The sequence below is a fragment of the Hordeum vulgare genome, chromosome 2H (assembly GCF_904849725.1).
Source record: "Hordeum vulgare subsp. vulgare chromosome 2H, MorexV3_pseudomolecules_assembly, whole genome shotgun sequence".
Taxonomy (NCBI): domain Eukaryota; kingdom Viridiplantae; phylum Streptophyta; class Magnoliopsida; order Poales; family Poaceae; genus Hordeum; species Hordeum vulgare.
The window spans coordinates 458,780,656-458,796,083 of record NC_058519.1 but is presented as its reverse complement, the minus strand read 5'-3'; the positions used below and the strand labels follow the sequence as shown (position 1 = coordinate 458,796,083).

The 15,428-nt window shown below is 45.0% G+C and overlaps 1 protein-coding gene across 1 annotated transcript; it reads right to left on the bottom strand.

Annotated features, from left to right (window-relative positions):
* Nucleotides 1-11,767: 11,767 nt before the first annotated feature.
* LOC123430248 lies at nucleotides 11,768-13,376 on the bottom strand. The gene is made up of 2 exons (XM_045114123.1): nucleotides 13,011-13,376; nucleotides 11,768-12,908 (listed from the first exon to the last, which is right to left on the bottom strand). Exons 1-2 carry the CDS (start codon nucleotides 13,285-13,287, stop codon nucleotides 12,124-12,126), a joined length of 1,062 nt encoding a protein of 353 aa, XP_044970058.1. The 5' UTR covers nucleotides 13,288-13,376; the 3' UTR covers nucleotides 11,768-12,123.
* Between the last annotated feature and the right edge of the window lie 2,052 nt (nucleotides 13,377-15,428).

Genomic DNA, 15,428 nt, shown 5'->3' with positions numbered 1-15,428 from the left:
GGAATCCATCTCCGGTGGCCATCTTCATCATCCCGGCGATCTCCATGACGATGAGGGAGTAGCTCTCCCTCAGGGCTGAGGGTATGTACCAGTAGCTATGTGTTTGATCTCCCTCTCGTGTTCTTGAGATGTCTTGATCTCGATGTACCATGGGCTTTGCTACTATAGTTGGATCTTATGATGTTCTTCCCCCTCTCCTTCTTGTAATGAATTGAGTTTCCCCTTTGGAGTTATCTTATCGGATTGAGTCTTTGAGAACACTTGATGTATGTCTTGCACGTGTCTATCTGTTGTGATCAACTTGCGGGTTCGTGACATTGGGAACCTATGCACAAGGGTTGGCACACGTTTTGACTCTCTGGTAGAAACTTTGGGGCACTCTTTGAAGTTCTATGTGTTGGTTGAATAGATGATTCTGAGATTATGTGATGCATATCGTATAATCATGCCCACGGATACTTGAGGTGACAATGGAGTATCTAGGTGACATTAGGGTCTTGGTTGATATGTATCTTAAGGTGTTATTCTAGTACGAACTCTATGATAGATCGATCAGAAAGAATAACTTTATGGTGGTTTCGTACCCGACAATAATCTCTTCATTTGTTCCCTGCTATTAGTGACTTTGGAGTGACTCTTTGTTGCATGTTGAGGGCTAGTTATATGATCCATTTATGTTATCATTGTTGAGAGAACTTCACTAGTGACAGTATGAACCCTAGGCCTTGTTTCCACGCATTGCAATACCGTTCGTGCTCACTTTTACCATTTGTTACCTTGCTGTTTTTTTTTTAATTTCAGATGACAAAAACCTATAGCTACCATCCTTATTGCACTTGTTTCACCATCTCTTCGCCAAACTAGTGCACCTATACAACTTACCATTGTATTGCGTGTGTTGGGGACACAAGAGATTCTTTGTTATTTGGTTGCAGGGTTGCTTGAGAGAGACCTTCTTCATCCTACGCCTCCTGTGGATCGATAAACCTTAGGTCACCCACTTGAGGGAAAATTACTACTGTCCTACAAACCTCTACGCTTGGAGGCCCAACAACATCTACAAGGAGAAGGTTGCGTAGTACACATCAAGCTCTTTTTTGGCGCCGTTGCCGGGGAGGTTAGTGCTTGAAGGTATATCTTTAGATCTTGAAATTGAATCTTTTTGTTTCTTGTTCTTTCGCTAGAAAACTACAAAAAAATGGAATTGAGGATGCCTCATATGCTCCATCTTTTCAATGTCTTTCATGAGCATGATGGGAAGGAAAATTGTGCTCAAGTGCTGAAAGAAAAATTACATAGAATGCTTGGCATAGAATATGTGAATGATGAGCATGATTGCAATGTTCTTAGCATGAATTCTTTGAATACCCATGATGCTAATGATATGCAAAGCCACAAGCTTGGGGATGCTATATTTGATGAAGATGATCTTTTTAGTTCTTCCACTTTGAATGATCAAAATCATTTTGATGAAAGCATGCCCCTATCTATGATGATTATTGTGAAGATACTTATGCTTTGAAGAAGAGGGATGATAAAACTTGTCATACTCTCGAGAACCCCTTTGCTAAACCTTGCTTTTTTGTCAGTGAATACTCACAACATATGCCATAGGTAGGCTAAAGTCGGTGAGAACCGAAGGGACAAAGGTGGGCGCTGGGAAGGAGGTTGGTACACGCATGGGACGCACGATGTACCCAGGTTCAGGGCTCTCCGTAGAGATAACACCCCTAATCCTGCTGGTGTGTTTGATGTATGGGAACAGAGTACAAGGTTGCTCCTGGAGCTGTGTTGGGAGGAGGAAGAGGGGAGCAGCCAGCTTGTCTCGACTACGCTCTCTGTTGGTTGGTGAGTGTGTAGTGTTGAATGACTGGCAAGTGATCGGCCCCCTTGCATGGGGGCGGCCGGGGGGTTTTATAGGCGAACCCTCCAGCCTACAATATGGATAAAGGGTACATGCGTGGGACCCGACTGGCTGTTTCGCCCGGCTGGCCAGGGGCCCACAAGGGTCTTGTCTTGTCGATGAGGGGCCCGCCGGCTGCATGGTCTCGATTGCTGGTGGGACCCGTCGGCTGGCCAATGAGGCTCCTGTTGGGGAACGTCGCATGGGAAACAAAAAATTTCCTACGCGCACGAAGACCTATCATGGTGATGTCCATCTACGAGAGGGAATGAGTGATCTACGTACCCTTGTAGATCGTACAGCAGAAGCGTTAGTGAACGCGGTTGATGTAGTGGAACGTCCTCACGTCCCTCGATCCGCCCCGCGAACAATCCCGCGATCAGTCCCACGATCTAGTACCGAACGGACGGCACCTCCGCGTTCAGCACACGTACAGCTCGACGATGATCTCGGCGTTCTTGATCCAGCAAGAGAGACGAAGAGGTAGAAGAGTTCTCCGGCAGCGTGACGGCGCTCCGGAGGTTGGTGATGACCTTGTCTCAGCAGGGCTCCGCCCGAGCTCCGCAGAAACGCGATCTAGAGGAAAAACCGTGGAGGTATGTGGTCGGGCTGCCGTGGAAAAATCGTCTAAAATCAGCCCTAAAACCTCCGTATATATAGGTGGGAGGGAGGGGACCTTGCCTTGGGGCTCAAGGAGCCCCAAGGGGGTCAGCCGAGTCCAAGGGGGGAGGACTCCCCCCCCCTCGAAACCGAGTTGGACTTGGTTTGGTGGGAGGGAGTCCCCCTTCCTTCCCACCTCCTCCTTTTTTTTTCTCTTGATTTTCTCTTCTTGGCGCATAGAGCCCTTTTGGGCTGTCCCACCAGCCCACTAAGGGCTGGCGTGCCACCCTCAAGGCCTATGGGCTTCCCCGGGGTGGGTTGCCCCCCCCCCCCCCCGGTGAACTCCCGGAACCCATTCGTCATTCCCGGACTATTCCGGAAACCTTCGTGACGTTCGTGATCTCATCCGGGACTCCGAACAACATTCGGTAACCAACCATATAACTCAAATACGCATAAAACAACGTCGAACCTTAAGTGTGCAGACCCTGTGGGTTCGAGAACTATGTAGACATGACCCGAGAGACTCCTCGGTCAATATCCAATAGCGGGACCTGGATGCCCATATTGGATCCTACATATTCTACGAAGATCTTATCGTTTGAACCTCAGTGCCAAGGATTCATATAATCCCGTATGTCATTCCCTTTGTCCTTCGGTATGTTACTTGCCCGAGATTCGATCGTCAGTATCCGTATACCTATTTCAATCTCGTTTACCGGCAAGTCTCTTTACTTGTTCCGTAATACAAGATCCCGCAACTTACACTAAGTTACATTGCTTGCAAGGCTTGTGTGTGATGTTGTATTACCGAGTGGGCCCCGAGATACCTCTCCGTTCACACGGAGTGACAAATCCCAGTCTTGATCCATACTAACTCAACTAACACCTTCGGAGATACCTGTAGAGCATCTTTATAGTCACCCAGTTACGTTGCGACGTTTGATACACACAAAGCATTCCTCCGGTGTCAGTGAGTTATATGATCTCATGGTCATAGGAATAAATACTTGACACGCAGAAAACAGTAGCAACAAAATGACACGATCAACATGCTACGTCTATTAGTTTGGGTCTAGTCCATCACGTGATTCTCCTAATGACGTGATCCAGTTATCAAGCAACAACACCTTGTTCATAATCAGAAGACACTGACTATCTTTGATCAACTGGCTAGCCAACTAGAGGCATGCTAGGGACGGTGTTTTGTCTATGTATCCACACATGTAAATGAGTCTTCATTCAATACAATTATAGCATGGATAATAAACGATTATCTTGATACAGGAATTATAATAATAACTATATTTATTATTGCCTCTAGGGCATAATTCCAACAGTCTCCCACTTGCACTAGAGTCAATAATCTAGCCCTCACATCACCATGTGAATTACATTGTAATAAATCTAACACCCATACAGTTCTGGTGTTGATCATGTTTTGGCCGTGGAAGAGGTTTAGTCAGCGGGTCTGCTACATTCAAATCCGTGTGCACTTTGCATATATTCACGTCCTCTCCCTCGACGTAGTCGCGGATGAGGTTGAAGCGTCGTTTGATGTGTCTGGTCTTCTTGTGAAACCGTGGTTCCTTTGCTAAGGCAATGGCACCAGTGTTGTCACAGAACAAGGTTATTGGATTCAGTGCGCTTGGCACCACTCCAAGATCCGTCATGAACTTCTTCATCCAGACACCCTCCTTAGCCGCCTCTGAGGCAGCCATGTACTCCGCTTCACATGTAGAATCTGCTACGACGCTTTGCTTGGAACTGCACCAGCTTACTGCACCCCCATTAAGAATAAATACGTATCCGGTTTGCGACTTAGAGTCGTCCGGATCTGTGTCAAAGCTTGCATCGACGTAACCTTTTATGGCGAGCTCTTCGTCACCTCCATACACGAGAAACATCTCCTTAGTCCTTTTCAGGTACTTCAGGATATTCTTGACCGCTGTCCAGTGATCCACTCCTGGATTACTCTGGAACCTACCTGCCATACTTATGGCCAGGCTAACATCCGGTCTAGTGCACAGCATCGCATACATGATAGAACCTATGGCTGAAGCATAGGGGACGGAGCGCATATGCTCTCTATCTTCATCAGTTGCTGGGCACTGAGTCTTACTTAATCTCGTACCTTGTAGAACTGGCAAGAACCCTTTCTTGGACTGTTCCATTTTGAACCTCTTCAAAACTTTATCAAGGTATGTGCTTTGTGAAAGTCCTATCAGGCGTTTTGATCTATCCCTATAGATCTTAATGCCTAGAATGTAAGCAGCTTCTCCTAGGTCCTTCATAGAAAAACTTTTATTCAAGTAATCATTTATGCTCTCTAAAAACTCTACGTTGTTTCCAATTAGTAATATGTCATCCACATATAATATTAGAAACGCCACAGAGCTCCCACTCACTTTCTTGTAAATACAAGATTCTCCAACCACTTGTATAAACCCAAATGCTTTGATCACCTCATCAAAGCGTTTGTTCCAACTCCGAGATGCTTGCACCAGTCCATAAATGGATCGCTGGAGCTTGCACACCTTGTTAGCATTCTTAGGATCGACAAAACCTTCGGGTTGTGTCATATACAACTCTTCCTTAAGGAAACCGTTAAGGAACGCCGTTTTGACATCCATCTGTCAGATTTCATAATCGAAAAATGCAGCTATTGCTAACATGATTCTGACGGACTTAAGCATCGCTACGGGTGAGAAAGTCTCATCGTATTCAACTCCTTGAACTTGTGAAAAACCCTTTGCCACAAGTCGAGCTTTATAAACGGTCACATTACCGTCAGCGTCCGTCTTCCTCTTAAAGATCCATTTGTTCTGAATGGCCTTGCGGCCCTCAGGCAGTACCTCCAAAGTCCACACTTTGTTCTCATACATGGATCCTATCTCGGACTTCATGGCTTCCAGCCATTTGTTGGAATCTGGGCCCACCATTGCTTCTTCATAATTCGCAGGTTCATTGTTGTCTAACAACATGATTGATAAGACGGGATTACCGTACCACTCTAGAGCAGCACGTGGTCTCGTCGACCTGCGTGGTTCGATAGAAACTTGAACTGGAGTTTCATGATCATCATCATTAACTTCCTCCTCAACCGGCATTGCAATGACAAAGGTTTCCCCTTGCCCTGCGCCACCATCCAGAGGGATGAGAGGTTCGACAACCTCGTCAAGTTCTATCTTCCTTCCACTCAATTCTCTCGAGAGAAACTCCTTCTCGAGAAAAGCTCCGTTTTTAGCAACAAACACTTTTCCCTCGGATTTGAGATAGAAGGTGTACCCAACTGTCTCTTTTGGGTAACCTATGAAGACGCACTTTTCCGCTTTTGGTTCCAGCTTTTCAGGCTGAAGCTTTTTGACATAAGCATCACATCCCCAAACTTTAAAAAACGACAACTTTGGCCTTTTGCCATACCACAGTTCGTATGGTGTCGTCTCAACGGATTTTGATGGTGCTCTATTTAAAGTGAATGCAGCTGTTTCTAATGCATAGCCCCAAAATGATAACGGCAAATCAGTAAGAGACATCATAGATCGCACCATCTCTAATAGAGTACGATTACGACGTTCGGACACACCATTATGCTGTGGTGTTCCAGGAGGTGTTAACTGTGAAACAATTCCACATTGTCTTAAGTGAGCACCAAACTCGAAACTCAGATATTCACCCCCACGATCAGACCGCAGGAACTTGATCTTCTTGTTACGATGATTTTCCACTTCACTCTGAAATTGCTTGAAGTTTTCAAATGTTTCAGACTTGTGCTTCATCAAGTAGACATAACCATATCTAGTTAAATCGTCAGTGAAGGTGAGAAAATAACGATATCCGCCGCGTGCCTCCACGCTCATCGGACCACACACATCCGTATGTATGATTTCCAACAAGTCACTTGCACGCTCCATTGTTCCTGAGAACGGAGTCTTAGTCATCTTGCCCATGAGGCATGGTTCGCACGTGTCAAGTGAATCAAAGTCAAGTGACTCCAAAAGTCCATCAGCATGGAGTTTCTTCATCCGCTTTACACCAATATGACCTAACCGGCAGTGCCACAAAAATATGGCGCTATCATTGTTAACTCTAACTCTTTTGGTCTCAATGTTATGTATATGCGTATCGCTATCAAGATTCAATATGAACAATCCTCTCACATTCGGTGCATGACCATAAAAGATGTTACTCATAGAAATAGAACAACCATTATTCTCTGACTTAAAAGAGTAACCGTCTCGCAATAAACAAGATCCAGATATAATGTTCATGCTCAACGCAGGCACTAAATAACAATGATTTAAGTTCATCACTAATCCTGACGGTAACTGAAGTGACACTGTGCCGACGATGATTGCATCAACCTTGGAACCATTTCCTACGCGCATCGTCACTTCATCTTTCGCCAGCCTTCGCCTATTCCGCAGTTCCTGTTTCGAGTTGCAAATATGAGCAACAGAACCGGTATTGAATACCCAGGCACTACTACGAGAGCCGGTTAAGTACACATCAATAACATGTATATCAAATATACCTGATTTTTCTTTGCCCGCCTTCTTATCTGCCAGATACTTGGGGCAATTGCGCTTCCAGTGACCCATACCCTTGCAATAGTAACACTCCGTTTCCGGCTTAGGTCCAACTTTGGGTTTCTTCGTCGGATTGGCAACAGGCTTGCCGCTCTTCTTCGAATTGCCCTTCTTGCCTTTGTCGTTTCTCTTGAAACTAGTGGTCTTATTCACCATCAACACTTGACGCTCTTTACGGAGTTCAGACTCTGCGACTTTCAGCATCGCAAACAACTCGCCGGGAGACTTGTTCATCCCTTGCATGTTGTAGTTCAACACAAAGCCTTTATAGCTTGGCGGCAGTGATTGAAGGATTCTGTCAGTGATAGCTTCTTGCGGGAGTTCAATCCCCAGCTCAGCTAGACGGTTTGAGTACCCAGACATTCTGAGCACATGTTCACTGACAGATGAGTTTTCCTCCATCTTGCAAGCATAGAATTTATCGGAGGTCTCATACCTCTCGATCCGGGCGTTCTTCTGAAAGATAAACTCCAACTCCTGGAACATCTCAAATGCTCCATGACGCTCAAAGCGACGTTGAAGTCCCGGTTCTAAGCCATACAAGACTGCACATTGAACTATTGAGTAGTCCTCATTACGTGCTAACCAAGCGTTCTTAACATCCTGATCAGCCGTAGCGGGTGGTTCATCTCCTAACGCAGCATTAAGGACATAATCCTTCTTCCGAGCTTGTAAGATTAGCTTAAGATTACGAGCCCAGTCTACAAAGTTGCTTCTAATCTTGTAAGATTAGCTTAAGATTACAAAGACCGGAAAGACCAAATTAGTACAAGTTCATACATAGAGTTCATACACACTTATTCTCATAAAACAACATACACGAGTATCTAGCTAAAGCATTTAATTGTAACAACAAATGCGATCAAGATCGCAACTAAGGTAACAATTGATCCAACAGCATAGTGATACCAAACCTCTTTATTAACAACATATTTTCTAATCTTTCTAATCTTCAAGCGCATTGCATCCATCTTGATCTTGTGATCATCGACGACATCGGCAACATACAACTCCAATTTCATCTTCTCTTCTTCAATTCTTTTCATTTTTTTCTTTCAAATACTTGTTTTCTTTTTCAACTAAATTTAACTTCTCGACAAAAGGGTCGGTTGCAATTTCCGGTTCACATACCAGCTCCTAGATAAAAATATCTATGTCAACTTAATGGGCATACTTGTCATAAACGAGAAATGCAACAAATACTTATAAAAGAAAAAATACCACATCCAAGTCATAAACCGGACGAGGGCCGACGGGGACAGATATCAAGACCATGGCACTATGTATAACAAACAATCATACAAGTAAGAACACTATCTAAAACATACAAATTAATAAGATTTTTTTATATAAAAAGGATAAGAACAAAAGGATCACCAAGGTGGTGCCGGCGACGAGACGGTGCGTGCGATCGACGGTGGTTAGGACGGGGACGGGAAGGGACTAAATAAACCACACCTACAAAGATGCAAACTAAGAAGTTAATTTGTGCTCAGATTGCATATAAATCAAATAAACTACCACTATACTTATAGAGTATTGAACAAGCTAATATAGCAATGAGAGATGAAAGGACAAAGTTGCTAACCTTTGTGAACACTTGAATAGATGGGGTGCCTCAAATCTTGACAAATTTTGGCAAAAATGGAGGGATGAGCTCGAGAAGGGGAAGAGAAAACATAGAATGGAGAGGATGAGCTCGGGCTGGAAGAGGCATTTATATATAGGGATATATTTAGTCTTGGTTGGTGCTACAAACTGGGACTAGATCTCTAGTCCCGGTTGGAGTTACAAACCAGGACTACAGGGGCTCGCAGGGCCCCAGCCTGACACCAGTCTGCCACCACCCCTTTAGTCCCAGTTGGTAACACGAACCGGGAGTAGAGGTTCCTCATAAACCGGGGCTAAATCCTAGCCTCATCAACCGGGACTAGTGGCAGCATTAGTCCCGGTCCAAAAGCCAACCGGGAGTAATGCTTCGGTCAAAATGCTTGTTTTCTACTAGTGTCACTTTTATAGGCAAAGGGGAGTGAGGGGGAGATGGGCCGCCGACTGGACGGTTTTGGGTCGGCCTGGTGGCTAGCTGGGCCGAGGCATGGGGGTTTCTTTTTCTTTTCTTTTCTTTTCTTTTTCTTTTTCTTTTTCTTTATTTTTGTGTTATTTATTTCTATAACATAATGGCTTTTGAAAAATAGGGGACATGGCCCATTATCTATCTTGCAAATTTAGACAGAGTCACAAATTGTTTGGGGGGCTTTTGAATTTATTTGAAAACTGCAAAATTTAAAAGAGCATTTAATAATTGATTTGGAATATGTTTTAATTATTTTGAGGCATCAGCAGACTTGATAAAATATGATTTCTTATTTTATAATTGTCGTGTGAATATTTGCAATCCAACCATGATTTTATTTTTCATGTTTGACAAAATATTCATTCCACTTATTATTTAAATTTTTAATTTCGAAGGAATTGGAAATGAGGTACGATTTCAAGATTAATCATGCACTGTTTAGCAACATGATTAGCTTAATCATGATGATCATTGTAGCTTGATTACAGGGGTTACTGTAGGTGGTAATTAGGGGTGTCACAGTTGGGACCGAGATGGCCACCTTCTTGCGGTCGAACCGGGCCCCGTTGCTAGACCGCTGACTACCTCATTTTTGGCTGCCCGTTCACGGTGCAGTTCTGGAGGTGTCTCTCCCTGTCGCCGAAGGGCGCCTTGGTCAGGGCCTCCACCTCTTCGCCGCCTATGCCGCGGTCGGTGCCGCCTCCCCGACCGCCTCCGTCCTCCTCTGACTGCCACCCTCAAAGTCTTCCGTGACGACGCGGTGTTGTGGTGAGCCAGGATGAAGACTGATGATCGCGTCCATATTGACGCCTGACTCAAGGACCTTAGAACTACGTGACAACCTTCTCTCTAGGTGGTGGCTCCGCCTGTAATGTCGTATCTCTATGTGTAAATCTGTCACTCAGAAAAAGATTTTTTTTCTTCTTTTTTTAGGTAATATATTCATGTGGTTGAGGGGCTTTCCCCTCCTCATCCGCCGAAAATTTCAAAAAACATGGAAGAGTAGATGAATTGCATGGTGCTCGGTTAAATCGCTGGCGACTTAGACAGATATAGAGTCAGGGCCGAGTCCGGCCACAGTATGCCACTCGCTCCTGCCGCCATGGCATGGGGCAACTTATTACATGTTCGAGAGCAGAATGAAATTGCAACATGAGAGAAATTTAAACCCATAAAAATACGCGCCTCCTTGAACAAAACTCCACTGCAGAAACGCCGTGTGCATTGCCCATATAGCGTAGAGCAATGTTGGAAGAGAAAAGCACACGATGAGAATGAGATAAACTCCAAATTTGTACGAACCGGTCAATTCCCATGGATGTCGGACGATCCAGTCATTCTTCGATGACTCCGGGGTCCGGGCACGTCATGACTCATCCGTCATGACAAATCTTGTGCTGCAGCTTATCGTCCTTGACGCGCGACGGAGCGTTGGCCCTTGCCCCCCCCCCCCCCCCCCCCCCCTAGTCCGCGACGATGGCGAGGACCCGCCCGCCGGCGTGACTCCGTCGGCGCCGCCTACGGCGGTGCCTCCGCAGGTAGAGGAGGAAGGCGAGGAGACCGAGCAGCAAGACCAGGCTGCGAAGCCGGCGGCTACGCCGCTTTCTTCTTTTCTCGCCCCGTGGTTGCGTCGATAGCTGATGGTGGCCTTGGCGCTGCCGCCGAACACGAACGAGCTGCGGTTGCTGGCTCTCCTCCCGCTGCCCTCCCGCCATGGCTGCTGCTGTCCTGAGATGGCAGCTTACAGAAATACCCGCGAGACAACGTTGTTATATTGCACTGCCTTTATCTGTAGCTCTCTGCCGCGCTGTGCTCTGCTTGGAGCAAGGCCACGCAAGGAATATGATCACGCGGAGCTAACTGTGATCGGCGATGGCAGCAAAGGGTGCGCGAGACGTTGGCAGCTGCGTGGCGTTTGTTTCGATGGAAACGTTTCCATACGGCGCGGCCACTCGCTAGCTCGCTCGCGGGGCATGCAACATTTTTCGCACGGACGCATTTCGCTCATTAGTGGATGCAACTCTTATACTGCGTAAATTTATTGCAACTACTGAAAATTTTTGCTATTAACGTTTTTCATTTGTTACATCTGTCCACTAAAAAAGTTGAATTCACGGTTGGTTGTGACCCGAGTTCGTTACATTTTTGTTACAACCGGCGTTTTGACTTTTGCTACAACCGTGTTAATTTTTGTTATAACAGACATTATTTTTTGTTGTAACCGTTCACTAAAAAAGTTGTATACACGTTTACGTAGATTTTTACTACAACCGGCGTTTGACTTTTGCAATCACGCACCATCAACTTCGTTTTTTTGCTACGATCACCTAGATATATTTTTGATATAATTTTTTTTATTACAACCATTGACGAAAATTACTGCATCGCGTCGAAATTTTGCTACATCGGAAAAAAAATATTGCTTGAAGATCTAACGATGCGGACGCATGACGGTTGACGGATCGTGCGGCCGGCGTGCCGGCGCATAGCACTGGCCTTGTTTCATGGTACGGTAAGGAATCGTGATCCATGTCCAAACTTTCTGATGTCACTCAACGGAATACTGTGTGTCACACATGTAACATGAAAAACAAATCACCGTCAAAAAACATGGAAAACAAACTTGATTGTTCCATCATCATATCCGAAAATACATCGAGGGAAAAAAAGCAGCCAAGGTTGGCTCGACATGCATCTGAACTTGAGTCTTCGGACCATGCCTGTCGATCCAATCCTAGCCCGGCACACCGAGCAACGCCTGGATTTGCAACGTTGCCCTACAAAACAATCGATCGACTAACACACAAAGACACGACATCACCAGCAGCAGCAGGTGATTTATTCGGAAAGCAAATGCGAAGCTACTACCAATAACGTGGTGTAGCAGCAGCGAGCACGTAGACGTGTATGGGCACACTTACGAGGGGAGCAAAATCAGCTCGCATCGCAATACCACTTCACTTCTTGCAGACCAGCCCGGCGCTGCCCTTGCTGCTGCCGCATATGGTGTCGGCCGGCTCGTCGATCATGTCCACCGCCCCGACGCGGACGACGTCCTCTCCGGCGAAGCGCGCCACCTCGCAGTCCGTCTCGAAGATGCCGGACACCTGGTACTTTCCGGCACCCCCCATCACCGGGATCTTGGCGCCCATGTCGACTCCGGCGCTGACGTAGTCCGAGCGGTAGGTCTGGCCAAGCACGCCGTGCACGTCGGCGCTGATGGAGTTGAACTTGAACGCGACGTTGAGGTGCGCGAGGCTGTCGTCGGCGGTGAGGCCGTAGTCGTGGACCTTCGAGTCCTCCTCGGTCACCGGCACCGCGTTGGCGACGATGCGGAACCGTCCGTTGAGGCGCACAACCACGCCGTTGGCCGCGCCGATGCGGAACACGGACAGCGCGGGCGCGGAGGCCGGGCTCCAGCTAGCGGCCGGCGCCGCGTCCAGCTCGACGGGCATGCCGTCGAAGGTGATGGCGAGGCGGTCGACGGCGTTGTCCCAGGTGACCGTCCTCTTGACGCCGACGTAGAGGCGGTGGCCGCCGAAGCGGATGCCGAGCGCCTGCACCCAGGTGAAGTCCCGCGCCGCCTGCACGTTGCGCTTCCCGATGAAGTGCGCGTTGATGTGCAGGTTGGCGTCGGAGAGCAGGCAGAAGTCGGCGTCCCTGCGGCCGTGGAACAGGAACTTGTTGCCGTCGCCGCCCACGAAGCGCGGGTCGTAGCACTCCGTGCCGGCCAGTTCGCACACTGTTGGGTTCCAAAGATGCACCAAGCACACGATCGATCAGTAACTTCAACTGCGAAGTGAATGCAAAAAAACATGGACGTGTACATGTGTGGCGTTCTTACTGCAGACGAGCTTGCAGCTGGGGCAGTGCACGTAGCAGAGGTCGCGGCAGCCGGCGGGGCACCGGCGCACCGGGATCATGCACTCTGGGGCCTGCGACGGGCTGCTCTGGTTGTAGCAGCTCACCACGGTGGGCTGCGCCCCGGGGCTCATGTAGACGGGGACCACGTTGGGGTCCGAAAGAATGGGGTTGTTCATCGGCTGGGCACCGACCGTCATGAGGAATGCGGCGGCGCAGGCGAGCAGCACCACCGCACACGGGCGCTGGACAGACGCCATCGATCACTGCTAGTCGGTCTCTGGTGATCTTAACTGCTGGTTGAGTGAAGCTGTTGGGAGTGCTCGCGGCTCGTGGCTCGTGCTTGTGTCGTGCATGGCGTGGAACGCATTCTTTTTATAGCCCGGGATGAGGGCGCATTGCCTCTGACCAAACTAGTGTCTTCAGAACCACGCATGGCTTTTCACCTATCAAGTCAACCGCTGATCGATATCCCCCGCGCGCCACATGAAACGATTCCAGGAATACGATTCCACGCTTGCCGTCCCGGCGAACGGTTGATTGAACTTGGGGGCGCCTGGTCTCGATCTTGGGTGTCAAGTGTCACAGATCTACATGCAGTTCAAAATAAAAAACAGAATCTATATGCCCAGCTTGAACAAAATTGTGTTCTCTTTAGAAAGTAACCAAGATTCAGATATAGTCTTTGTTGACACCTGATTTTGGCACGGTGCAAAATACGATTAAGATAACCTCAAATGAAAGGTATTCAAAATAAAAAGGTTTTACAATGCTGGATGGAATAATTTTGATGTCTAGACCATCGTTGTCCAATTTCATCTTAAGGGCCGAAAGCGTATTCAAAATGGCAGAATTTAACTTCCCGAGTGATGTTCGGTCAATTACACCTTCAAGACAACCTCGGATGAATAATGTCTCTACATGGATTGTCTTTATCTTATCAAAACGATCAATTTTGATATATATATATATATATATATATATATATATATATATATATATATATATATATATTCTTCACCCGAGATAATCTTACGATCAATTTACATTTGAAATACAAATATTTACATTTATATTAAATCACTATGTAAAATTTGACAAAAGAAAAACAAAAATATAGGTCACAAGACCAAGAAAAATTTGAGTTTATTGTATTTTTTGCACTGTTCCTTTATGGTCATAATTTTACGTGACATAAATTTTTTACATTGATTATATTTTTTTACGGTCTCTTTTTATGTATAAAATAAGACAAAATTTACAGAACGTAAAATTACGATGCATTGATGTTAAAATCGAGGGGGGGAAGAATAACTATTCCTCACCCAGGGTGACGAATAGCGCGACCCTATATATATATATATATATATATATATATATATATAGGAAAATACATCCTACCACCCAGGGGTAGTTACCCTACGTGTTCCATATACTACCACGCGTGACTATATATACTAATTTATCATTTTTATTATGTTCATATACTATATATAAGATTTTTCAAAGTGAGTTACATGAAAAAATTACAAGTTGATCCATAGTTTTTATTATATTTGTGAAATACGCATATATTTGTATATAAAAAAGAGCATACAAAAAATATGATACATACTACCAAAAAAATAGTATATATACTACCTAAACATGATTATATACTACATATTACGCATACATACTGTTCGATTTGATATATACTACATACAACATACAAAACACAAGTGGTGGTAACTACCACCGATGATAAATAAAATTTGTCATATATATATATATATATATATATATATATATATATATATATATATATATATATATATATATAGTAATACTATTCATCACCCAGGGTGTAGAATGAGTTATTCTTCACCCGAGATAATCTTACGATCAATTTACAAATAAATTATATTTGAAATACAAATAGTTATATTTATATTGAACCACTACGTAAAATTTGACAAAAAAAATAATAATATAGGTCACAAGATCAGAAAAAATTGATTTTTTATATTTTTTGCACTATTTTTGTATGTTCTTAATTTTACTTGACATAAAATATTTTTATGGTGATTATATTTTTTTACGGTCTGTTTTTATATATAAAATAAGGAAAAATTTACGGAACATAAAATTACGGTGCAATGATGTTAAAATACATGGGGTGAAGAATAACTATTCTTCACCTAGAATGACGAATAGCACGACCATATATATATATATATATATATATATATATATATATATATATATATATATATATATATATATATATATTCAACCCAATCCGAGTTCGTATGCAGAAGTTACAATCAATAAGGTCCGGCCCAAACCAAGATCAAAATATTACGCTTGACATCACACACATGTTGATAAATGTCTCATACAATGTGTGAGCTATTATGCT